Below are 26,824 nucleotides of genomic sequence, written 5' to 3'. Positions count from 1 at the left end.
TATAATCAGTGACTCTCAGCCCAGCTATGCCTGAGAATAACCCAGAGAGCTTTTCGTCTGAGTCAGGATGTCCTGGTGCCATCGTGGGCCCGTGACACTGGAATATCTGGGCTGGGGCATCCGTGCTTTCCCAGACCCAAAGTGACCTGCCTAGCTAGTGGGTGACAAAGAGAACCACAGTCCCAGTTTCCCTGCTGTCTTTTCTAGGTCTTATTCATATTCCTTGGACTCAATTCCATTGAGGGGTATGAGTAGTTAATTAATTTGTATCTGCATGTGTCTACCTAAAATAGTTTCTTTACTTTATAACTGGCCTTTCCCCCCTCAATCATCATGTTTCCAAAAGATGTGGAGATTTTCAAGCTGACACAAGCAACAGAAGGAAGCGCTCCTCTCCCGAGTCGGTGTGTGCCGTGCCCACTGCCTGCAGGGCCAGCCGCGGGAATGGCCCCGTCTTCCCGGGCTCTGCCCTTGGCCTCCTTTGAGCTACGGGCCTGCGCTTTGGGCAGCCCCTCACTTCTCCCCTCCCGGGCTCTGCTTCCACGTGATCTGTCCCCAGCAGGCTCGGTGCTCCTTCTTTCCTCCTCTGGCCCCACCTGTCCGAACAGTGGGCTCGTGAGCAGCCAGGTGTGGCAGAGGAACATTCAATAACTGAACAATTCCTTCCCTGATGGCTGCTCCGGTTGGGAGCACGAGACAGGAAGGCAGTGGGGACGTCACTTGGAGGTCACCAAACACCCCTCAGAGCGTCTCACCTCGGCACCGGGGGAGGCCGGTCCACAGAGCTGCTCAGAAGATATTTTCATACCATTTTAAAAAAAATAGTTGGAAAGCAACAAAATCCTAAGTGAGGAGTGATCTCTGAACTAGGTCATTGACATAGCAATCCCACCTCCGAGGCTCGGGGAAGTTCAGGATGACGTGGCGGTTAAGCTGAGATCAGAGGTGGTGTTTCTGGCGTTGGATCCTGGCTCCTTTTCTCGGTAGCAGCATGACTCTGACCAGTGTCTGAGCTTTTCGACACTGCAGTCTGCTCAGCCATAAATCAGGATTAAATAAAATTAAATAAAAATGCCTACCTCATGGGTAATTGGAAGATTATTTTGAAGATTAAACGACACCTGGTTAAAAGGCTTATGATAGTGCCAAAAAGTATTAAGTGGCATATCTCATTAGCTTACATTAGCAAAGCATAATTTCCAGAAGCTTCCCTGTACGTTACATTGCTGTATGTATTAACATCAGATCCTTTAACAGACAGCTTTGTGAACTACTCACATCTGTTTCTCTGTTTGCCTTTTGCATGTAGCCCTGGAAAGGAAAATATCAATGAGGCAAAGCAGAGAAGAGCTGATAAAGCGAGGGGTCCTGAAGGAAATCTACGACAAAGGTAAGCAGCCACGCTCGGAGTCCGTTTGCATGTGTCTTGGAGTTGCATTTAGTTTTCTGCATCCCTTGATCAGGAATTGAACCCTTAAAACTGCAGACAAGTCTGGAGAGGAAAGAGAACGTAGCAGTAGTGCTAAAGCTCCCAGTATTCCATGGAAGGAGGGAAACAAATCTCTTTTCTCAGCATTGGAATGAAACAACAGGATGCTAAGAAAAATGAGGTAGCCCTGGGAATGCTGTAGGAACTGGTGTGAGTGTGTTGGTGCACAAACACACACAGCTGGGGTGGATGTAATTGCTTAGGCTCCTGCAGGCAGGAGGGTTCCCAAGGCAAATGCTAACAAGCCACAAGCATCTAGGAGTTCCTTAACAGGTTGTTTTCTTTTTTTGGTCTTGTCTTTTTGTTGTTTGGATAGTCTGTCTCCTACTATAGAAGAAATTAAAGGAGAGAAAATTATGATATAACTATACACATAAGATATTTTACGTGATAATATATACAGTGCTTCAAATGCTCTGTAGGTGTGTCCACAAGTGTTTACCAGTGAATACTGTATGCCTTTTGCCTATCGAATCACTGTTATTAAATACGAATGTATGCAGTGGTTTACACAGTATATCAAATATTCTCCTCTTTTCTTTTTTAAGAATTTTGCTGGTTTAAGTGGAACCTGCAGGTACACTTTCTCGCCACTCTCTTCTGTCTTCCCCTTTTTTTTTCTCTCCCACTCCGAGGACCACACTCTCCTGTTAGGGCTGTGAGTGCAATATCAGACTGCCCTTCCAATCTTGTAACAGTCATCAGTAGTAATTGTCTGTGTCAGGTCTTCCTTTGTTTCAGGGCTGGTGTTATTTCTTGGGCCAGATTATTAAATCACATAATATCGTACTCTAATGATTCATCCTGGTAGTCACAGTGCTCCTGTAATTCTGCCGAGGCGTAGCTTTACCATGTTTTTGTAGGTCTCCTCCATGCCTCGTTTGTGTCCTGATGCAAAAAGGCAGGCTGGGTTTCTGGGTTCTGGTACATCTCCCAGATTCCACTGTTTTGTGAGTTGGTCTTTATTCCTCTGGTACATCTCACCACCTCCATTCCTGTCACAGGGCTTCCCAGTGGTGCTTTTGAAGTGTTTTCTTTTAGCACAAATTACCAGCCTGAAATACAAGTAGAAAGTGGCGTAGCTCTTGCCCTGCCCTGGTGACAAGGGATAACAGAGACTGTGTGTGTGGTTGTACTATCGCGAACCACGTTCTGTCGTCATCAGGGCCTCCTGGGGCCAAGGAATCCCAGTGGTGAGTCACTGTACCCGTCTGCTTCTGGGAAGGCCATTCCAGAATACAGTGTCTTTGCTTGAGTAAGCTCTCTGGGGGAAAAGAATCCACAACTTTTCTCCAATGTCTTGCCTTTTGTTCACTCCGCCAACCCTCCCTTGTTTTGACCTTAAGTCTCCATGCTTCATGAGAAGCGCCTTCCTCCATATTCACTCCCCAGGAGAGATGGAAAGCATCTGACTACAGATATAATACTATACAATGAGCACCTAAGTGCTTGTATAAATATGATGGTCCCAGCTAAAGCCTGATCAGATCCACTTAAGCAGTCCCTCTCCTCCCTCCTCTCCTCCTGCAACTTGTATATCTCTCGCTGTAAAACTTCAGGAATACTCTAAAGGAGAAAATACAGTTTTACTATAACATTTATTATTTCCATTACATCTAATACCTGGGTCGAGGTAAGTATTGCCTAAGTGGCTTCCTAACTTAATGAAAGAAGTCACAGATTGTTGGAGTAAAAGCCTCATTTTATAGGGAAGGAAACAGAAGGCCATTGAGACGGGGCCTGTGCAGTTCCCCGAGAGCAGGAGATGTACCTTGTTCACACCTGCCCCCCTCCCCGTCGGCAGGCACAGAGCTGACACACAGCCTGTGCTCCCGTAGTGGTTGTGGACGGAAGGACCAGTCTGCTCCTCGCCTGTCCCTTGTCACAACCCCTTGTTTTATTTTCATCTTTGCTCTTATCACTGCCTGCTCTTTTTTGTTTGTTTGTTGACTGACTTTCCTTACTAGCACATAAACTGCAGGAGACCAGGGGTCTCAGGGGCTTGTTGCAGGATCCCCCAAGCCTCAGATAATGTCAGATGCAGGTTAGACTCTCCAAAATGTTTACTGTTTAGATGACGGGAATAGAAGAAAAGAGGGACTAAAATTAAAACATCATTGCACTTAGTAGGTTTACAGGTTTGTGTGTGCTGTGGGATTTTTTTTTTTTTTTTTTTTTTTTTTGAGACAGAGTCTCACTTTGTTGCCTGGGCTAGAGTGAGTGCCATGGTGTCAGCCTAGCTCACAGCAACCTCAAACTCCTGGGCTCAAGCAATCCTCCTGCCTCGGCCTCCCAAGTAGCTGGGACTACAGGCATGCGCCACCATGCCCAGCTAATTTTTTTTCTAATATGTTTTTAGTTCGCTAGATAATTTCTTTTTATTTTTAGTAGAGACGGGGTCTCACTCTTGCTCAGGCTGGTCTCCAACTTCTGACCTCGAGCCATCCACCCACCTTGGCCTCCCAGAGTGCTAGGATTACAGGCGTGAGCCACCGCACCCAGCCAACTGTGGGATTTTTCTGATAGAAAAATCCATTTTGTATCACCGTGGACATTAGCCTCATTAGCTTATATTACATTATATCGGCAGTTTGGAGCATGAGCCCTGGGAGCAGCTTACTTGGATTCAATTCCAGTTCCACTGCTGACTAGCTGTGCAACTTTAGTGAAGTTGCTTAACTTCTCTGTGCTTCTGTTTCTTTATCCGAAAGTGTGGATAATGTTGTAATGAGGATTACATAAGATTGTACATGTGAAATAGAACAGTGGCTGGAGACCTATAGATTCTCAAGAAATGTTAACATGCTGTGATGCTTATTAGTGTCATCATCATCATCATCGTCCTTTATGCTTCTTCAAACCCTTTTGTGTACCTCACCCTCGGTGACCCTGTCAACAAGCCCAAGAATTAGGAAAAGCAGATGTAACTGACACCTTTTGGCTGAGTATTTAAAAGGTACAAAGATCTACACCTCCTCAGAATGTCCCTACTGATGTCAGTGTCACTGAGAACCCAGTCTCCTGCGGCCCAGTTCAATTCCCTGTCTACGCCCCCACCTTGCTGTCCTCTGAGCCTCCCGGGAGTCACTGTCCTGTCACTCCTCCTTTCCTTTCTGTCCTCTCATTCCTCTTGCTGTGTCTGAGATTCTGGTGGGTAAACCAAATCAAATTGTTTTGCCACAACCTGATGAACACGTAGCAAAGAGACTTTAATCATTTTTTTCAAGTTGTTGGTTTTAAAGATAAATTTCATAGATTTGGAGCAATCATTCCAGATTGCCTGGCTGGTAACTCCTCGTTTTGTGCCACCTCCTCGCGTTAGCACACATGACTCTAGCTAGTTACCGGCAGCAAAATAATTTCCACCAGCGATGTGCGGCCTCTGGCAGCTGCCGCAGTGATTTGTAATTACTATGTCGGCCCATCCGCTCGCTTGTAGCCCTCCAGGTCCTGCCTCCGTTTGTGCCGCGGTCACACTGTGTGCGGGACACTGCTAACGTGGTGAAAAACAATTTGTTCTCTTTAGTAGGTAAGGGTTTCTCTTCCATTCTTTTTTACATTATTGATTTTGCCTAATAATGCCCCCACTTGTTCATAAGAAAGTATGAAAATAATCTATAGTGATTTGAGATTCATAACTATTTGAGCAGGGTATGCTCAGAATTAATGAGGTTTTGTTACTCTGACAGTTCTCAAAACTATATTTTTCTTAGCAGCTTAAAATCCCAACCGGTCAATGATTTAAAATCAGGCACAATGAGAGTTTGTGTCTAAGAAAAATAACCCCAAATGTCTATAGGAACTAGCACAAGAATGCTTCATTTAATGAGATAGGTTAGAAATAAGAACCATGTTCAATAGCTTATATATATATATTATTGGTTTCTATATAGAATCACATAATTTTAGAGTCCAGAGGAGCTTTAGATAAAAGTTTTAAAATCAGAGGGAGGCATTTGATCTCTAGATATATTGAGGCCAGGTAAGAATGCAACATACTTTGAAAACTACAGAAGAGAAAATTTTTCATTATGTTAGTCGCAATGGTAGTAGGGACCTATAATTAGAAGTTATTTTTCTTCCATTTCCCAAATTTTCTACAATGTAACTATAATAATTTTATGAAGAACACAATGTAAATATTAAGATGAACTGTCAACACTCTAAACAGTAAACATGTCAAACCAACTAAGGTGGAAAATAATCTATAATTTGACTGATAGCTTATTTTTATTTATTCCTCAGTCTTGGTGCCTGTTTGCTTAAATTAGATCTTAATTTGAACAAACTAAACAAAGTTTAATTAAACAAAGTTCTCCTGCCCTCCTGGAATATTCATTCATTCATTCATTCAACAATCTGGTACCAAAGGCTCCCTCTTTGTCAGGTAGTCGTACAGGTGTTGAACTACAGTGATAACCAAACAAACAAAATCTCAAGCAAATACTTATTGAAAGCAACAAATGCAAACATGAAGTTATTTCTGCATGTTCATGTGACTTGGTTTATTCACTTGCACTGGCAAAATCCAGAACACTAGGAACACTGGTCCCCCTTAATTATTATTCAGTTTTATGGTCCATGAAACTTTATTGCCAGTTATTTAAGTAGGTAGTACTTCATACAAGGGCTGTCCAGAAAGTATACAGCCAAATAGAGACATTAATTATATTAACAATGGCTGGATACTTTCCAGACAGCCCTCATATTTGTACATATGGATGCCAAATACTCTACTTTCAGATAGTGTCTCTAAGTGTTATGGGAAAAATATACCAAAGACAGCATTGTTCTCCCTCAGTATCTGTGGTGGATCGGTTCTAAGACTGCTCCCCCCAAACACACACACTCACTAAAATCTACACATACTCAAGTCCTGCAGTCAACCTCACCAAATTTGTGTGTAGGAAAAGTTACCCCTCTGAACGTGGGTTTTGCATCCAGGGAATACTATATTTTGGATCTGTGTTTCGTTGGAAAAAAGAATACACATGTAAGTGGACTCATACAGTTCAAAGCTTTGTTGTTCAAGGGTCAACTGCATACTGTTTGACCATTAGTAAAATAGTGATGATATTTCTCAGACTTAGTAGGGATCTCAGGGAAGTCACCTGGCGTCGCTACCACTATTATCCCAATGTAGAGACGATGCAGCTAAAGCCCAAAGAGGTGATTGACTTCACCTAAGTCCTACCCAGTAAGTGTGAACTCTTAAAAATCTGTGCTAAGACCAGGTGTCCTTCACTGGGAATTTATAGGAACACAGGAAAGCTGTACACACTGGTAGTTGGAGGATCTTAATAAATATTACTAGTAATGGTTATTGTATATAATCTCTACAAATAGCCACACTGCTGTATTTATAGAATGCTAGGGGTAACAGTGGTGGTTGTGCTGTTATTTTCACCACTGGATTTCCCCGTGAAACCTCAATTCTCATAATGTCACTTGCTTCATATAGTATGGGTTTATTTGACTTACATGAATGCGTCCCTTGTGGGGGGTTGGGGAGAGAGACCACCTCTCTACCGTCAGATGAAATGACAGTATCCCTGCATGTTAGACAACCCTGCATTAAATGTGTCAGCCTGCAGTGATATAGTTGAGGCCACTCAACCCACTGCAGCCCCACCTAGGCCTGGGGGAAGAGATAATCCCACTGGGAGGGGAAAAGATCAGGAGGACGTGTATCTTGCAAGAAAAGAATAAAACTGATGGTGTCCCAGAGAGCAGCTTCGCTTTTCATTGTGTGCTGGGAATTAGAGATAACATTTCATAGCAAACAATAAAGTGCATTGAAGTGTGTTTTTCTTTTCCTTAATCAGGTTAGAGCAACATTTTGGAGGTTGTTATTTTTAATTATAAACACAAACAGAAGCTTTCTGCAACGGACAGCTCTTTTACACAGACGTTGCATTTTTCCTTCTCTGGCACTGGGGAGGAAAAAGCCTGATATTTAAATGAAAAGGTCATCATCTTTTAAAAATAAAAACTCTTCCGTATTAGAGGAGACAGATGTAGGCTTGAGCCTTCTTAAATCCCACGGTTTATCTGGTATTCCAGGTGCGTAGACTTTTAAAATCTTCAAGTTTATAGGAAATGCTTTTCACAACCTTTACCAGGCACTGTTGCCAGTCACGTTTTTAGCCGTTTCTGATGTCTCACCTAGAAATGGCATCTTCGGAAAGCTGTGATTTGGAATAACTGTGTGAAAATGAAAGGAGTGTTTGCTTTCAGCATCAGCAACATATAATCATTTGTGTAGCGCCGGAGCACTTGGTACAATGGATTTACCTAGACTTGTTTTTTAAACAAAATCCACCTTTAAAAAATGTAAAGATGTCAAATTGAGACAGATGGAAAGTGGTTTAAACAATAAAGAGAAATTGTGATAAAAATTATCTTAAGCAACACTTTTTCTCTCAGAAAACCACTATCCCAAGCCAAAAGAATTAATGAAATTATTATGATGATGATGATGATAATGAGTATGCATTCCCCGGTACATTTAGTCATTCATCACATATTTGTGAGTACCTCTTATGTTGCAGGCACCAGGAATGCTAAAAAGGACAAGCCAGGCACTCCTGGCTAATGGGTTTAGGCAGCTTGGCAATTACGATGGAGAAAGTATAGGATTTTCAGATGACACATGGAAGCATCACCCACCTGGGCCTGGGGACGTAGAGGTGGCGTCGTGGCAGGAGTGGTGTCTTAGAGGAAACCTGCAGGATGTGTAAGAATGGTCCTAGAGAAGATGGGGTGTTCAGGGGGAACGCTGCAAGCAGAAGACTAGCACAGTTGGAAGCACCAAGTCGGGAATAAACTAAAGGGAAAGAGTGAGCGTCCAGCGTGTTTATAAGGGAAAGGGGGAGTCAGGGCAGATCCTGCAGCCTGGAAAACTGTATTCATTGTTCATTCTTTAGCTCAAGAACAGTGAAGAGCTCTTGGGAGGGTTTTCTGCGTGGTCAAATTTGTAGCCTCATCACTCGGCCTATAGGGGCGTCCCGGACGTGAGTCAGGGAGATGAGTTAGGCGGCTGTTGCTGGAGTCAGATGATGTGACGGTGGGTAGCAGGAACAAGGGGAGGAGGCATGGGGGAGAGAGAGAGGACAGATTGGAGAGTTATAGGAGGACAGGGCAAGAGGGCCCTGTGACAGCTCAGATTTGGGGGCAGTGAAAGAGAGGAAGTGGGCAGGGATGATACTTGGGATTCGGGCTTGGACGACAGGGTGGGCCAGGTCAGGGCCGCTCAGTGAGCTGGGAACCCCAGAGAAGTGAGTTTAGGCCACAAAATATGGTGATGACTTGGCTCCGCTGAGTTTGAGATATCTAAATGTCTAAGTAGGACACTAAATATGCAGATGTGAAGCTCTAGAGACAGATCTGGGCTGGAGAGAGTTTGTAATCGTCAGTGAATACACAACGTACATGCTGTGAAGTTTTGTAGATTGATGGTATTTCTCTGGGACAATGTGGAGTATGAAAATAAATGGCCCTGCCAGAAAACCCCACGGAACCCCAACATTTAATATTCAGGGAATAAAAAAAATGACCTGGGAGTAAGAAAAACCCTCAAAGACTGAGAAGTGGCCAAAGAATTATTAAAAATAGGAATTAAACCAGAAATGCCTTTTCATTGCATTATGGAAGCCAAGGCAAGAGGCTGTGGCTTAGTGAGGGGGAACATGGTCCACAGTGTCAGATGCAGACACGTCCGATAAGATAAGGAACAAGAAGAAGTGTGCTTTTGATTGTTTTTGTGCTATTTAATTATAGGTTCTTCAGTTACCTGTGAAGCCAATATGCAGTCAGCAGGGTATAAGTTAAGATGCTCTGCTTGCAAATAATAAAAACCTTAACTCAAAGAGGCTGAAAAAATAAGCAAATTTAGAAAATCTGCAAGGCCGGCAATCTTTGTGTGTTTACCCTCTGAAGTATCCCAAGTGCCTTTGATGATGCCTAGAAGGTCCATTGGTGCTCATTTAATACTTACTGTGTGAATGAATAAATGAATGAATGGATCTCACATGATGAAGTCCAATGGAAGGGCAGCTTCAGGGCTGGTTAATTTGTGAGCTACGTAGCGTGGCTAAGGGATGCTGTCCTCAGGTCACAACTCGTCCTAGTAATAAGATGGCTACAGTAATTCCAGCATCACATGCACATACGCAGTATCCAGAGGAACGAGAGAGGCCCTATATCTTCTGAGTATCTTTTTCTAAGAGCAAATAAGCCTTACCCCAAGTGTTCTTCAGAATCACCCTCATGTCTCATTGATGAGAATTTTTGGAGATAACCACTAGATATTTTCCCTCCTAATTCTGACAAATGTTTCCATAAACGTAAGTATTGCAAGGACAGTCAGCTCCCTGAGTGCTGCTGCCTGGTGTGAATTCATGTTGGAATGCCGCCAGGAAACCGCCCTTTCGAACTGCCTGTCTGGACACCTCCCGCGAACTCAGAGCAGGGCAGGGTGCCTGGAGCACAGCGGGCATCCCTGCCTCACCCACCTGCCCCAGCCTTCTGATGCCCTGTCCTCACTCCACCCTCCCTGACCTGCGCTGGCCTTTACCGCGAGAAGGCCAGCCAAAGTTTGGGAAGCTAGTAGCTAGGGAAAGGAAAGCTGGCCATAGCTGAGAAAACCTTTTCGAGGCCGGGTGCAGTGGCTCATGCCTGTAATCCTAGCACTCTGGGAGGCCGAGGTGGGCAGATTGCTTGAGGTGAGGAGTTCGAGACCAGCCTGAGCAAGAGCGCGACCCCGTCTCTACTAAAAACAGAAAGAAATGATTTGACAGCTAAAAATACATATATAGAAAAATTAGTGGGGCATGGTGGCGCAGGCCTGTAGTCCCAGCTACTCAGGAGGCTGAGGCAGGAGGATCGCTTGAGCCCAGGAGTTTGAGGTTGCTGTGAGCTAGGCTGACAGCACGGTACTCTAGCCCAGGTGATGGAGCGACAGTCTGTCTCAAAAAAAAAAAAAAAAAAAAAACCTTTCCTAAATTTATTCTTTGGCCTAGGACTTAATATAGAGTTGAACAAGTCAAAGGGGCATTCAGCCTTAACCACCTCCCCCAGTAAATATCTGTAAAACAGCAGTACTTGTGGGAGTCCCAAGCCTGGGCTTCTGGTCCTGGCTGTCTCATTTCCTATCAGTAGAAAGTGTGGCACACCTTTTCATCTCTCTGGACTCTACTTTCTGACTGAATATAACCCCACGAGCCCGGGCTGCTCCAGCCTGCAAGGCCACGCTTTCCTTTAACGCTCGCCCACTATTCCGGGCCCAGCCTGTTGGACTGAAGGCGTTCTGTTAGTGACCAGGAGATCATCCTCATGTCTCTGGGAATGCCCAGGGAATGATGACCTCTCCAACCCCATTCTGACCCTTGCTGTCCCCTCATGGCATTGTTGGAGAATAAAAGGACATAACTCGACTTGGGCTCTCAGGCCACTGCTGCTTAGAGTCAGTGCTCAACAGACGTGAGCTCTGGTCTGCACCAGCCACCTGCCATCACCGGCCACCTGACCTGCGCTGCTCTTCCGCCCTCCCCTGATGCCCTCCCACGCCCTCTTTGCCCACCCTGATTCCACCCAGGCAGAGCTGGGCCTCCCAGACCCCAGGCCTGTCCGAAGGCCCTGCCCACCTCTCTGATTCAGTGCTACTGCTCTCAGGGCTCCTGCTGTCCACATGTGCTCCAGAGCTTGTCCCCTGTCCCAGCACCCCTGGCTTCTCACCAGTACAGTTTCTCTAAAGGGAATACAGTCCGCTGAGCTGACTGCTCATTGTGATGGAAATTAGTTTAGCAGCATCACTTTAACCTCTTAATTCCAGAGATGGATTTACTTTTGCTCATGTGTTAGGCCCATCGTTGTGATTTTTAGGTCTACCCCGAGCAGTGCTGCCCGGTAGAACTTTCGGCAGGAATGGAAACATTCCATCATTCGTGTTGGTGGATACACTAGCCATGTTTGGTTGTGGAGCATTTAAAATGTGGCTAGTCTGACTGCAGAACTGAATTTTATTTAATTTTAGTGAATTTGAATAACACCACATGTAGCTAGTGGGTGCCCTTTTCGACGGCTCAGCTAGAGAAATAGAGCTGCTTAAATTCTACAATGGTCAGCCCCTATATCTTTCCTCCCCCAGCTCTAGCCATTAAGGATTTTTCTTAAATCTTGGATTTCAGTCTGAGCCAGGCTACCCTATTAACGATGAAAGGCCCTTTGCACAATGCTATATGATTCTGTGAGATTCAGACTATCCTATTGCATTGAAGAGAAACTGTGACACTCTGTTCATTTTATATTCAATCCCTGCTCTAGTTGCATTTCTGATATCAAAATGCCCAGGGGTAGCAAGATGGTAATTCCTCTTTCAGCTGCAAATCTTGAAGCTAGAGTCATTACCCAGAAATAGTGGTCAGGACCATCAGAGTTCCTCAGGATGGATAATGTAAGAGGCAATGCACTTGGCATGGGGATTGCTGAGGAGACATAGCCATGCCTAGGACAGATCAAAGAAGCACATCTGGGAGACGGGCACAGTTTGATGCAGTGAAGTGTTCCTGTCACCAATAGGCTCGAGGTCCAGGAAGCAGCCCAGATTCCACATGAGCAGTGGTTTCTTGACCATGAGATGCAGGCAAAGGGGTAGATACTAATAAATTCAGCAGGAAATAGCTATAGGGACATGCAACAAGCTATTCAAGGTCAATGTCTTTGCCGCTTTTGTGATAGAAAGTCATTGCACTTCACATATTGAATGTTTTAGGCAAAGACCTCTGTACAAAAAAGGAAAAGCCTATTAAAATCAAAATAGGATATTAAATCCAGAACAGCAACACTAAAAGAGCAAGGGGATTCTTCGAGCACAGAAACATGTACCATGCAATTCCGTGTATGAAATCATCCAATAAGAGTGTCACAGAATCAATTAAATTCAGAGATTAAAATACATTTTGCACAGATCTTCCATGTCGTTGGTTCAAAAGGATTCTGAGAGTCACAAAGATTCCCGCATCAGAAAGTAAAGAACCTCGTGGCTCTTGAAAAATTGTTCTTGCGTATATGCCGAATATATGAATAATCCAAAGACTTCTGCTGCAGATAGAAATAGAAGATAAACTGGAAGATTGTCGGATTTGTGGGTCCTGAACATATAGATTCCCTGGTCCTGTGGATCCTTCAGTGTCTGCCATAAATCCTGGTGGTGGACAGACATGTTTAAACACACACATAAAACATGCACATACACACACACCCCGACAAAACGACCTTTCCTCTCTGGAAAAGATAATGTGCCAAGGAGCTCCTGCAGTTGTTTGTTTGTTTGTTTGTTTGTTTGTTTTAAATAAGACTTTCAAGTCTTTTTAAATGCCCGAGAGTCAAAGGATAATAACACTCCTTAGAAAATAGGCAGTGTTGGGCCGGGCATGGTGGCGCACGCCTGTAGTCCCAGCTACTCGGGAGGCTGAGGCAGGAGGATTGCTTGAGTCCAGGAGTTTGAGGTTGCTGTGAGCTAGGCTGATGCCACAGTGCTCTAGCCCAGGCAAAAGAGTGAGACTCTGTCTCAAAAAAAAAAAAAAATAGGCAGTGTTTAATAGAAATACATTGCTTTCTATGCTGTATATATGTTTAAAATTCTATAAAATTATAACTGTAGTATAACTGTATTATCACTGTAGTCATATCAACTCCCTAAAATGAGACAAATTGAGGAAAATGCCTCCAATGGAAGTTGACAACTACCAGGGAGCTATTGTCAACTTCTTAGGCTTAAAGCTTTTAATCCATCAATGAAATCCTTAGATAAATTATTTCTTAATTAACTGTTGCTCTAGCATATCATTTTACTATGGGAGCCACCAGCGGCTTCAATTGCAGTGATTTAAAAGATTATTGGGATTAATGGATATTTGTTCAAAGCTCTGTGAGTTACAAAACAATGGCTATGCCCCCTTAATGAGTGGATTTTTTTTCTATTGGAAAATGTATATTAATATTTTTAAAAAGCTCACTAATATTAGGACCACCAGCACAACCAGAGTGACACTTCTGTGGGAAGCACCTTCAACTCTGAGTTTGAGATGCACATTTTGGTCAAAGGGCACGTCTGAGAAGCTAAAATGGGAACAAAACAAGCCGAACAGCAGCTCTTGTCTCAGAGGGAAAGAGCAATTAGCAAATGCTTGCAGTAGGTTCCTCTTCCGTGTCTTCACAAGGATAATTATTTGCTTCAACATAGAGTGGCTTGACTTTTTTTATTTTGCTTTAATTATAGACATTGGTGATCATCAGTAAATTAAAATGTGTTTGAATTTTCACAAGCATGAGTGTGTAAATTCTACACATTTGCATTACCAATAAAGAGGCAGTATAGCTAAGCCTTCCTAAAGTTTTCAGCCTGAAATTGTCACATGACATTTCACTTATATAATAATGTGTTTTTTACAACGGAAGCATAAATGTAGCCGTGATTTCATGATGTTGTTCATTATTCTCTGCTGCAAGGACTAACAGTTAACAGAATTTGAATTTTAACTATGACAACTACGTGTCTTATTTTTAAAGCATTGTTGGATTCATCTTGCCAACCTTAAGGAAGATTAAGATTTGGAAATAGATCACTTTAAATGAGATCTCACACACCACATGGTACTAGCTCAGCACCTGTTAGTTATGTGACTTCACACAAGTTACTTCTAGTGTTCACTTTTCTCTATAAAATCAGGATAATTTAGGTACTAACTTCATGGGATGGATAGATAAATAAAATGAACACAGCCTAGCACATAGTAAGTTCTTGAAATATTGTTATCTTGTTTCAGGGGTGGTTATTATCACTATCATTATAAAATGTCCAACATTGTGGTTGGCACAGAAGGTACTCCAAAAATGTTTCTTTCGTCTTTAATTTCTTCCTCCCTGTGTCTCTACTGTGTACAGAGGCTTTGTATATAGAGCACAGACTTCTGGATCTACATGGAAATTTTATTTACTAGTTTTTTAAAAATAAGAATATAAAACTTTATTTAGTTAACAATAAAGCAGAAATCCATTAGTTTACTTCCCAGTTCTTGCTGTAATAAGCCCAAACAGTAAGTCAGACAGTAGCTCATCTGTTATTTCATGCTGATTTGCAAGTTCTTTGGGGGGCTTTTTTAAAAAAATGTCTTCCAGCACCCATGCAGAGACCACTTTGATCTGGAAGGAAGTAGGGCATCATCTAGCACAGTACTTTTGTTTTCAAAGGACAGAAACCGAGGTCCCCAGAAGTTAGGTAGCTTGTCTCAAGCCAACAATGGCAAGCACAACAACACGGCTCTCCCCATACTCCAGGCTGGGAGGCTGGGGCTCCTGTCTGCTGCAGCTACTGCTTCTCTGTACCTGAGAGTCAACGAGAGGCGCTCAGCAGCACAGCTCTGCTCACTGGGACGCAGGCGTCCCAGGAGAGCGTGGTTTATAGCTTATGACACAGTCCTTTCTAGCACCTATCCGTGGCTCCTTCGATTTCTTTTTACCCAAGATGGAAAAAGCATTCTCTTCTCTTGAGTCTTCAGATTGTTACGGATTTGAGGGACCCCCCGTTTAGCACCCTTCTTCTGTCTCTGAGTTCCTGAATCATGGGAGAAATGAGACAAATGGGAAAGCAAAGTAGAGTATCACCTTTATCACTGTTAAAAGCTGGTATGGAGGAAGTCATAGATGGGCCTGATAATTCTTCTCCCCTCAAGCCTCAACCTCGAACCAGCCCACCAAGTGGGGAGTCGGAGTCCTGAGTCAATACTGATCCAGGGTGGGAAGGACAGAGGATAGATTGGTTCACCCAGTGGAGACACAGGGACCAGTGCTTATATCCCAGCAGTGAGGTAGCCGTGGAGAGGGTGGGGGCAAACATCAGGAGTGCTTGGGGGAAATTGCTCCTCACAGAAGCCTGAGGAATGGGTTATCCTCTCCAACAAAAACCGTTGTGTTTTTTTTTTTTCTTCTTTTTTTTTTCATTTAATTTAACATGGCAGAAAAAAAATTAACATGGCAGCATGCAATTTTTCTGTATCGGCTTTTATAAAGGTAAGCATCTTTACAGGAAAATAAAAGTTAACGGCCATTAAACTCTATTTATACCATGCCTAATTCACTTTAGAACTTGCCAACCTGCACACATACTTCATTTCAAGTCATTGTAATCAACATGTGCATATTGTTCTGCATTCCTGCTTTTGTACTTGACATTATTTCAAACACATTTTCATGCATCCACATCACCCACAGGGCCATTTCATTTGCATTTCTCTCATTCCTGACAAGGTTCTGCATTGTACAAGTGGCACCTGGGCCTTGCTTTTTATTTACCTGAACAAATACTCTTCCTACTTGGAATAGTTTGTTCTTTTATTAGTTATGTTTAGCACACACGTTTCCATTATGTTGCTTTTTTCTTCTATTTGTTGTACAGCATTTCATTTGCAAATTAAAAATCAGAAATTTTTATGAGTAAGTGGAAACTATCCATCTGGTTTCCCTCTTGCACAGCCTGAATAAGTAAATTTATTTCTACTCTTCCATTTTTTCCTATTTTTATTTAGTCTAGTTTTGAGGTTTTAATTTTAGTTTTTTGATCTATATGAAATTTATCATCATATTGGTTCAATATAGTGATATAAAGCCATTTTTCATACTCATATTCAACTTTAACTTGTTAAATAAGAATTTTTGTATCCCACGAGAAATACATTTTTAAACATATTTTTATATAAACAATAACTCATCTCATAGAAAATCAAATTCAGTGGTGAGCTTAAATTTATTAGAGTATTTTTGTTCTTCAGAATTAGAATTGACACTTTCTTAAATCTTAAATTTCAAAGGGCCATGAACCTTTTCAGAGCTAAATATCCATTCTTCATACAATTTTTTTAAAGTAGAAATTGCTGTTACATAGGTATCCATGAGACCCTGAAATATTTCTGTCACCCATTCTCTGTGTGGTGACATTCACCTATAAAGAACAACTTCAGTTAACCTTGAGCTTTGAGAAAATTTAATTTAGCAGAAGTTGATGTTGATCACCCTAAACCAGAGGATATCTCTAAAGCAAACAAAGAACAATAATGAAACAACAAATGATCAAAAAAAAAAAAAAAAACACTTGGAATACAGTCACAAAGATGACATCCAATAGAAGTGGATGCAATTAAACTAAACCAAGCAAAAAATTCTCTGATTGTGTCTTTTGAGCCAAGCCTCTGAATCAAAACTTTTACATAAATCATATTTTTAAAAACATCAAAAACCGTTCTGTGCAGGACAAGATCCTGCCCTGATGTGTAGTATGCATCTACACTGAGCACACGTCCTCCATCTTCCTTCACCCCTTATCTTCCTTCATCTACTTCTGAGGGCTTAACTTCTCACCCTGACTTTTCCCAACGCTAACAGCAGCTAGCTCAAGGTAGCCCCACCCTGGCTCTGCCTTTCCGCAGCCCGCCCCACCCTCCTCCCCCATGGCATGTCTGTTTTCTCCTTAGCATTTGGCAACACGCCTGACTTACCAGAGAGGAAGGATGGGGTGTGGTTAGGCTCCAAGGCTCTGAAGGCAGCCAAGTGGGCAGTAGTTTCTACACGTGTCGTAACAAGCTAACAGCAAACCTCTACCTGCCTCATGAGGTCGTTGTGAGGGTTGGCAGTTTCTGGTATGTGACGCATGTTGTTATTACAGCCTCTCAACAGCTGTTTGTCAACTGAATGAATTCATTCACTCTCACTGGTTTGGCATTAACTTGACTCTCCTAGCATCTTTGTCTCTTATGCCTCATGAGAAGAGGAGGATAAGGCTGGCACAATCTCCAGGGCCAGTTTTACATCTGAGAGCCATGCTTTTCTAGGTCTCATTATTTAAATAAATTCATGACATTGACCTACGCTAACTTCAACAGACTGCTCTCTGCTGCTATTGTGACCTGATTCTACCTTGGCAGATATTTCTGCCTCTGGCTCACTTCACCCTGCTGCCCTCTCCAGCCCCGTTGTCCTTTGTGACAAGTTCATATTCGTGATCCACAGTTAGATGCTGCAACTTCCTGCTTTCTTGTCCTCTCTGAGACTTAAAACAACCATCTCTGTTGCATGGTGGCCACACAGTAAGTGCTTCCTGCCCTAAACTTCATCATGACCTGGCTCAGTTGTCGTTGCAGGCTCTCTTGCCTCCCGACTCCTTATCCCTAACCTGGTGGTTCTCACGGTGTGGAACCCTGAACAGCAAAAACAGCGCCAGCATCACCCAGGAACTTGTTAGACATGCGTATTCTCAGGCCTCATCCTGCACTGACTGGGTCAGAGACGCGGGAGGAGCCCCCGAGGGGATCGTGGTGTTTGCTAGAGTTTGAAAACCGTTGCCTCAACCCACCTCATTTCCTCTGCCTTCTCCCTTCCTCCTGTTGGCATTTTACTAATTCTTGTACTAAGCATCTTAAGATTGGAGGTCATTGTGTGCCAGTTTTGAAAGCCATTATCATAGAGAACTTTAGAAGGTAAAACATCAAGATAATTTCCAACACTCTGCGAGCGCTATCTCATCCATGATAACAAGAGATGGCGAAGACCTAGATGGATGAAAGTACAAGTAATCCATTTGAATCGGGAGGGTTAAATTCTTCCTGGGAGGACATGGGGACAGATTTTTTAAATTATGTGAATTTTAAAATGCTGGTAAAGAAGCTAATCAACAGTACTAGTAAATAGAAAAAGGACATGGAGAGCCTAACTAGTCTTCAAATTACTCACACTTAGAATTACCAAGCATTAGGAATTCCCAGCTAACATTCTCTAAGATTGACCATGTCCTAGGACATAAATCATGTCTTAAAAAATTCAAAAAAATAGAAATTGTACCATGCATCTTCTCAGATCACAGCGGAATAAAAGTAACAATGATCAAAAACAGAAACCCTCACTCTTACTCAAAGTCATGGAAGCTAAATAACCTTCTCCTGAATAATTATTCTATAAAAGAAGAAATCAAGATGGAAATCAAAAATTTCTTTGAATTAAATGACAATGGAGATACAACTTATCAAAATCTATGGGATGCAGCTAAAGCAGTCCTGAGAGGAAAATTCATATCCATAAATGCCTATATCAAAAAGACAGAAAACATGCAAATAGACAACCTAACGAATAGACTCAAAGAGCTGGAGAAAGAAGAACAGAATGATCCCAAACCCAGCAGAAGGTGAGAAATTACTAAGATCAAATCAGAACTAAATGAAAAGGACAACAAAGAAACTATAAGGGAAATTAATAAAACAAAAAGTTGGTTCTTTGAAAAGATAAACAAAATAGACACACCCCTGGCTAGACTAACCAAGAGCACAAAACTAAAATCTCTAATAACCTCCATTAGGAACATGAAAGGAGAAATCACAACCGACGCTACAGAGATACAAGATATCATCTATGAATTCTACAAAAATCTTTATGCACACAAACTGGAGAACGTGGAGGAAATGGACAAATTTTTAGAAACACATAGTCTTCCCAGGCTCAACCAGGAAGAAATAGAGTACCTGAACAGACCAATATCAAGAACTGAAATCGAAACAGCAATAAAAAACCTTCCCAAAAAGAAAAGCCCTGGTCCAGATGGGTTCACACCTGAATTTTACCATACATACAAAGAAAAACTGGTGTCCATCCTACATAAACTATTCTCCAATATTGAGAAGGATGGAATTCTCCCCAACACGTTCTACCAAGCCAATATAACATTGATACCAAAACCTGGAAAGGACACAACAAAAATAGAGAACTACAGACCAATTTCCCTCATGAATATAGATGCAAAAATTTTCAATAAAATACTAGCAAATCGAATCCAAGTACTTATCAAAAAAGTAATCCACCACGACCAAGTGGGCTTCATCCCCGAGATGCAGGGGTGGTTCAACATACATAAATCTATAAATGTAATTCACCACATAAATAGAAGCAAAAACAAAAACCATATGATACTCTCATTAGATGCAGAAAAAGCATTTGACAAAATTCAACACCCTTTTATCATAAAAACGCTTAACAAAATAGGCATTGATGGAACCTACCTAAAAATGATACAAGCCATATATGACAAACCCACAGCCAACATCATACTGAATGGGGAAAAACTGAAAGCACTCCCACTTAGAACTGGAACCAGACAGGGCTGCCCATTGTCTCCATTACTTTTCAACATAGTATTGGAAGTCCTTGCGAGAGCTATCAGGCAAGAGAGCAGAATCAAGGGAGTCCAAATAGGGAAGGAAGAGATCAAACTCTCACTTTTTGCTGATGATATGATGTTATATCTGGAAAACCCCCAGGATTCAACCAGGAGACTCCTGGAATTGATTCACGAATACAGCAAAGTCTCAGGCTACAAAATTAATATACACAAATCAGAGGCATTTATATATGCCAATAACAGTCGATCGGAAAACCAAATTAAAGACTCAATACCCTTCAAAATAGCAACAAAGAAAATAAAATATCTAGGTATATATCTAACTAAAGAGGTAAAGGACCTCTATAAGGAAAACTATGAAACACTGAAAAAAAAAATAGCAGAACTTGCAAATAGATGGAAAAATATACCATGCTTGTGGATCGGAAGAATCAACATTGTTAAAATGTCTATACTACCCAAAGTGATCTACAGATTCAATGCAATCCCTATTAAATTACCAACATCATTCTTTACAGACATAGAGAAAATAATTATACACTTTGTATGGAATCAAAGAAGACCCCGTATAGCAAAAGCAATTTTAAGCAACAAAAACAAAATGGGAGGTATTAATTTGCCAGACCTCAAACAATACTACAAGGCCGTGGTTCTTAAAACAGCCTGGTATTGGCACAAGTGCAGGGACACAGACCAGTGGAACACAACAGAAAATCCAAATATAGAACCATCCTCATATAGTCACCTAATTTTTGACAAAGCGGGAAAGAATATACTCTGGGGACAAGAATCCCTATTCAACAAATGGTGCTGGGAGAATTGGTTAGCCACTTGTAGAAGACTGAAACAGGACCCACAGCTTTCACCTCTCACAAAAATCAAATCACGGTGGATAACAGACTTAAACCTTACGCGTGATACAATCAGAATTCTAGAAGAAAATGTAGGAAAGACTCTTACAGACATTGGCCTAGGCAAAGAATTTATGAAGAAGACCCCCAAGGCAATCACAGCAGCAACAAAAATAAATGAATGGGACATGATTAAATTAAAAAGCTTCTGCACAGCCAAAGAAACAGTCCAGAGAATAAACAGACCACCTACAGAATGGGAAAAAATTTTTGCATACTACACATCAGATAAAGGACTGATAACAAGAATCTATTTAGAACTCAGGAAAATCAGCAAGAAAAAATCAAGCAACCCTATCAAAAAGTGGGCAAAGGACATGAATAGAAATTTTTCAAAAGAAGATATAAAAATGGCTAACAAACATATGAAAAAGTGTTCAACATCTCTAATCATCAGGGAAATGCAAATCAAAACCACAATGAGATATCACTTAACCCCAGTGAGAATGGCCTTTATCAAAAAAACCCAAAACAACACATGTTGGCGTGGGTGTGGAGAGACAGGAACACTAATACACTGCTGGTGGGACTGCAAACTAGTGCAACCCCTGTGGAAAGCATTATGGAGGTATCTTAAACAGATTCAAGTAGACCTGCCATTTGACCCAGCAATCCCATTACTGGGCATATACCCAAAGAAAAAAAGGTCATTCTGTAACAAAGACACATGTACCCGAATGTTTATAGCAGCACAATTCACAATAGCAAAGACGTGGAAACAACCCAAATGCCCATCAATACATGATTGGATTGGTAAACTGTGGTATATGTATACCATGGAATATTACTCAGCTATAAGGAATGATGAAGATACGACATCTCTATGGTTCTCCTGGAGAGAGTTGGAACCCATTATATTAAGTGAAGTATCCCAAGAATGGAAAAACAAGCATCACATGTACTCACCAGAAAATTGGTTTCCCTGATCATCACCTAAATACAAATCTGGGAACGACACCAATTGGACATCAGACTGAGGTGGGGGGTGGGGGAGGGGATGGGGGTATGCCTACACAATGAGTGCATTGCGCACCGTTTGGGGAGTGGTAACACTTGAAGGTGCTGACTCGGGAAAGGGGGGGTGGGGAAAAAAATATGAAACTGTTGTTTTTAACTTGCATTGTTCACTTAATAATTTATCATGAATATTTGCCATATTATTTCATATCATTGTACAAGAAATAATGTATACATTATGAGGACATACTGTATCTAACAAGATATACTGTTAGACTCTTTGATTCTGTAAAATTAAATTGTTATTAATGATAAAAAAAAAAAAGGAATTCCCAGCTAAGTCCTTAGCTTGATGATGGGTACACAAGGACCATTACAGTAATGTTTCTACAGTGTGTGTGTGTGTGTGTGTGTGTGTGTGTGTGGTTTGAAAATGTCATTAAAAAGATTTTTAAATAGTACTAGAAAGTGGCAATATCATTCTATCCCCATATTATATGATTCAAAATCAAATGGTTTTCACTTTTGTTAACTACCCATCTTAGTTATAAATGATAGTAATGAATGTATTGTACCTATTAGTTTTACTTCTGCTAGGTATATGTATGTGTGTGTGTGTGTGTGTGTGTCTGTGTGTGTGTCTGTATAGATTTGGATGAATGGATGAATAGATAGATAAAATGGTTACCAATGTTAATGTTAAAGAAGTTTTACCAAAAGCTAAGATATGTATATGGTGTGTACATTGCTGCTAACTGTGTAAATTGCAAAACCCTTTAGAAAAACAATTTCATAACATCCACTGGACATTAGAATATTAATACTTATACATTTTATTTATTGGAATTTATGCTAAAGGAAAAGAATTCTAATTGCAGAAACAAACTGTATACAGGAAGATGGTCCTTGTTGCATTTTCTTCATAACAACATAAAACTATCCCTTTGTGACCAACCATAGGGAGATAGCTAAGTAAACATCTGTATATTCATCCCGTATGATCATTAAGATGATGGCTATGCAAATTATAATGCTTATAATAGTAGGGGAAAAAAGCAAGACACAAAATTTGATACATAGTAGGATTACAACCATGGAAAAATATGTACAGAAAAAAGAAACTATTTCTGTTGACTAGAGTGGTGCTGTGATCAGTGTCTTATATCTGCTCCCATTTTTATTTTTTCAAAGGCAATGTATATTTAGCATTTAGGACAATGGAATTCCCAAGCTTGCTTCCTCCCCAAAGTGAGTTGGGCCTTTGTGACTTGGCAAAGGTACTTTTAATCTGTAGGGAGCTCAATTTTTCGAGAGTTAATATGTCCCAAGAGGAGTGAGCAATACTGCTTCTCTGTTACTAGCCTAAGCCGGCTGCCTTCGTGAAACCAAGATTCACAGAGAGAGTTTGAAGTAATCCAACTGCAGTTGCATCTGGTTTTTTTCCCAGTGTTGCTTCTGTGATATTTTCATTAATAACTGTTAAAGTGTGTACATCCTTGTCCCAAAGAAGCAGAACTTGGTAATAGCGCTGAAACTCCCTTCCCCTCCGGTTGTCCCAATCAGGACTTTCATTATACTTGGAACATCAAGAATCAAAGTGGTTTCCTAGAGATGTATTAAAGCGAATGGCAGCTGCATCATTATTCCTCCAACTGGGAACTTTAAGCAGAGCTACTTCCCCTGGTGTCAGTTTGAACGTGCTAAATAAAAGCACGTTAAGAGGACTGGGGAGCATCCATTATGGGATGGTGATGCATTAACACTCAGCTGAAGACTCCCAGTTCAGCTGTGCAATTTCCACAGCATTGACTTAGAGTCTGCTCTGCTCTCGTTTCCTTATTAATGAGTAGTAAGCATATTGTTGATCCCAATTATAATGACTTCTACTACCATTTGGGGCATACAAAAAGGCTGAATTAAAAGAAGAAAAAAACCAACACAATCTTAAAATGCCAGAGCTTGTCTGCTTCAGGTGATTGTTTTGGTATTCGTTATATTTTTTCTATGTTTACAGAAGATTCAGGTCAAATACCATATGTCCTTGAACCATATGCTATTTAAAGCCTGAGGGTTTGTAGATTACTGTATTGAACATGCATTCACTGGGCCAGTTCTAATTGGTGAGGGGGATAGAGGAATCCTGTATGTGTGTATATATAGATAGATACAGATACAGATATCGTTGCTACATAAAATCATAACGATGGGCGCAACATAGCAAAAGGAAAGCATTATTTACCCAAGATTCACCTTGGAGTCACCTCATTGTTTCATTTCTACGAGTAAGTCATCTTTCTTCCAGTTTCAGGTCAGGCAGTTGCTCTGCTGGTGTCTGTGTTTTTGACGAGGCATAACTTAGTCTTTCATCTGGGTGTTTATTCATCTTACTGGAATGGCTTTCAGTCCTCTTTAAAAATTAATTTGACTTTAATGTCTAGTTATCTAAGACTCCCCTGGGCTGGGATGAAATCACACTGGGGGAATTTTGATTTGACAAACGGCCATTGTGCCCGAGCCTTTGATCCGCCACTGTGGTGTTAACTAGCTGGCCCTTGTTTTGCTGAGCGTGAAGCAGAATCAAAGTCTGCAGCACACGGCATGATCGGTGGCCGGCACTGGGAGGATCCTGGCACTTCCCGGCATCCTTGGGAGATTAGAGCCTGCTCCCACCCAACTTTAGCACCTAGAGAAATTGGCCAAGGAGGTAACCTGAAGAAGGGATGAGTCTTTTCCTAGGATCTTGCTGCTTGTTGAGTGACATGAAGCCCTTTGCTCCCTAAAGTAGGAATTCCCAGTCCTGGTTTTCCAGTCTCTGAGGTCTGCTGAATTTTTCCAAGTTTTTAAAAATGACAAGGAAAAATTAATTGTAATTCACTTCCATTTTTTAAAAGAACCAATGCCTAGAAAATGTGATGGATGCTGATTAGAAAGACAGAGAAAACAGGCAGATTGCTGGAGATCACTGGAAATTGTTTCCGTGATGGTTAGACCGACATAGCTCTAAAGATAAGATAAAGTGTCTTAAAGGCTAAACAACAGATGTTGGCTTTCGATACTGACCTTGATAAAGATTGTTCAGAAGCATCTAGACGCAGCAGGCAGTAAGTGTCGCCCTTTCCTGGAAGGCAGACATTGTCTAACTCTGCAATCTCTTTTTCTGACAGATGGGGAGCTTTCCATATCGAATGAAGACGACTCCTTGGAAAACGGGCAGTCTCTGAGCTCCAGCCAGCTGTCTCTGCCTGCCCTGTCCGAAATGGAGCCAGTCCCAATGCCCAGGGATCCATGCTCGTACGAGGTGCTCCAAGCTTCAGACATCATGGACGGGCCAGGTAATGCCCTTGGCAGGGTGGCAGAGTGGGACTCAGAGCCTGGCTGAACTTGGGACTGTATTTTGGGATATTCTAAGCATAAGGATCTGGAAATTTGGGTAAAAGTGACCTCATAGTAGTTTTTGGTACATACTGAGTGTTTTCAAAATGGAGAATATTTACACTTATTTTTCCACGGGTTTTAAAAACTTTCTTTGTAACCTTAATCTCTTTCAAGAAGGGAGGGCTTATTTTTGTAATATTGCTCATTTAAAATGTCACTGTTTTATTTTCACTCATTTTAGACTCATCTCTGTTAAGATAAAGCTGAAGAATTCTGTGTTTCTACTGGCACCTACCTAATTTGTCTGTTCAGAATGCCTGGGCGTACCCTTTAATATACCAGTTAATGGTGGTATTATATCAATTTAGTAAATTGTATCAATTTACCGGATACAGTCAATTAATTTCATTGTCAACTACATTGTGTATGGTTCACTGGTTAAATTACATCTTGCCGATCGATGGTTTTTGGTGCCATCTGACCGTCACCTCCCTCTTTGGTCCAAAGTCGTCTGAGTGGCCAGTACTCATTCTCTCAGGTTGGCAGAGTGGTCCTAATTAGCCCAAAACTGGGTCCCTCCCAACAGCTGGTGAGGAGCGGTGTTTGCTGTCAGGACACCCGTCTAGGGGAAGGAACCTGCTGGAATATGTGGAGTATGGTCAGAAAGGCCATGTCCTTGTGCCACATCATGGGTAAAATCCACACGCATGGGAGGTCACCTGGAGGGATGGTGTGTCACAAAGTCAACTCCCATGCTTCACTTTGGGAACTGGTCAGTCATTGCTCCATCAGTGGGTCCCACACTGATAACAGTAGTGTCCCTTGGGAAGGGGAGCATTTAGTGCTCACGAGGATTTTTTGCAGGGCTTTGATGCTGCACAGAACACTGTTACCCACGTCAAGCGGGAAGACAGAGAGCAGAGCGGGGCGGAGTCATTTATAGGCGTCCTTGCTGTGGCAGTGATGGGAGGTGAGAGGGGCTGCAACTGAGTCCCATTCCCTGCCCCTCCCCCTGCCTGGCCCAGGGAGAGTTTTCCAAAGAAAGCAGTGACTTCTTAAATCCCGTCTTCCTTGTGACATTGGAATCAGATGGATTTGATTGTTTTAGTGAAATCTGGCATACCAGAGTAGTCATAGAGTTTCACTCTGTCACTGGCCAAGCCACCAGCATGGGAGGAAGAAGGAGTGTGCTACGCCCCAGTGACAGCTCTTAACAGGAGCCAGCCAGGGGTTCCCCTCGGGGGAGAAAAGAGTGAGGCCCAAAGCAGAGCAGAGCAATGGGGGAACTGAAGCAAGAAAACTGTGATTCTGGCGAGCAAGAGGAGAGAGGAACGGGAAAGAGTAAAAGGTGTTGACTTGAAGCATCTGTGCCTTGTCAGAGTGGCAGAGGCAGGATGGTGTCCCTGAAACTACAGAGCACCGACTTGGAGGAGGCTGCCCAGCGCTGAGCACCTGGAACCCAGAGGAGCAGCCACCAAGACATGTGGGCGCAGCCTGTGTGGTGTCAGCTTTGCAGGCTGGCATCAGCGCCTGCTGTCCCAGACCTGAGGGCAGGACAGAGAGGGACCCAGGGGGCAAAACCGAGACTCCCTGGTGTTTGAACCCATGTTCTCCTCCCCACAGCAAAGGGCAAATGGACCTGAGCCAAGGGTTGGAGGGGGCTCTTCACCCTTGATCTCCTATAGCTGCCATCCTGTCGCTTGTTGCTGTGGCCCCATGAGTCGCATTTTAGAGCATCCATAGGGTTTGTGTGATAAACGCCGAGTCTGAAATGGTAAAGTTTCTGACGGTTTTGAGAAAACGCCCTCCTCTCTCTCCCTCTCGCTCTTTCCATCTCTCCCTCTCTCTTCCTCTGCCTCCCTCTACATCCCTCCT

General features: G+C 42.2%; 1 protein-coding gene across 9 annotated transcripts in view; it reads left to right on the top strand.

The window, feature by feature from the left end:
* The window catches only part of PHACTR1 (phosphatase and actin regulator 1), a 502,791-nt gene that overhangs the window by 387,905 nt on the left and 88,062 nt on the right, over window positions 1-26,824 (top strand). For all 9 annotated transcript variants that reach the window (XM_069493048.1, XM_069493047.1, XM_069493046.1 and 6 more), the window contains 2 exons: window positions 1,310-1,390; window positions 24,739-24,906. In XM_069493048.1, the coding sequence (XP_069349149.1) occupies window positions 1,310-1,390; window positions 24,739-24,906 (249 nt within the window). The remainder of the gene's footprint in view (window positions 1-1,309; window positions 1,391-24,738; window positions 24,907-26,824) is intronic.

Source organism: Eulemur rufifrons, chromosome 18 (genome assembly GCF_041146395.1).
Source record: "Eulemur rufifrons isolate Redbay chromosome 18, OSU_ERuf_1, whole genome shotgun sequence".
Taxonomy (NCBI): domain Eukaryota; kingdom Metazoa; phylum Chordata; class Mammalia; order Primates; family Lemuridae; genus Eulemur; species Eulemur rufifrons.
Note: the sequence above shows the minus strand (reverse complement) of the source record. Positions and strands in the feature narration are given on the sequence as shown.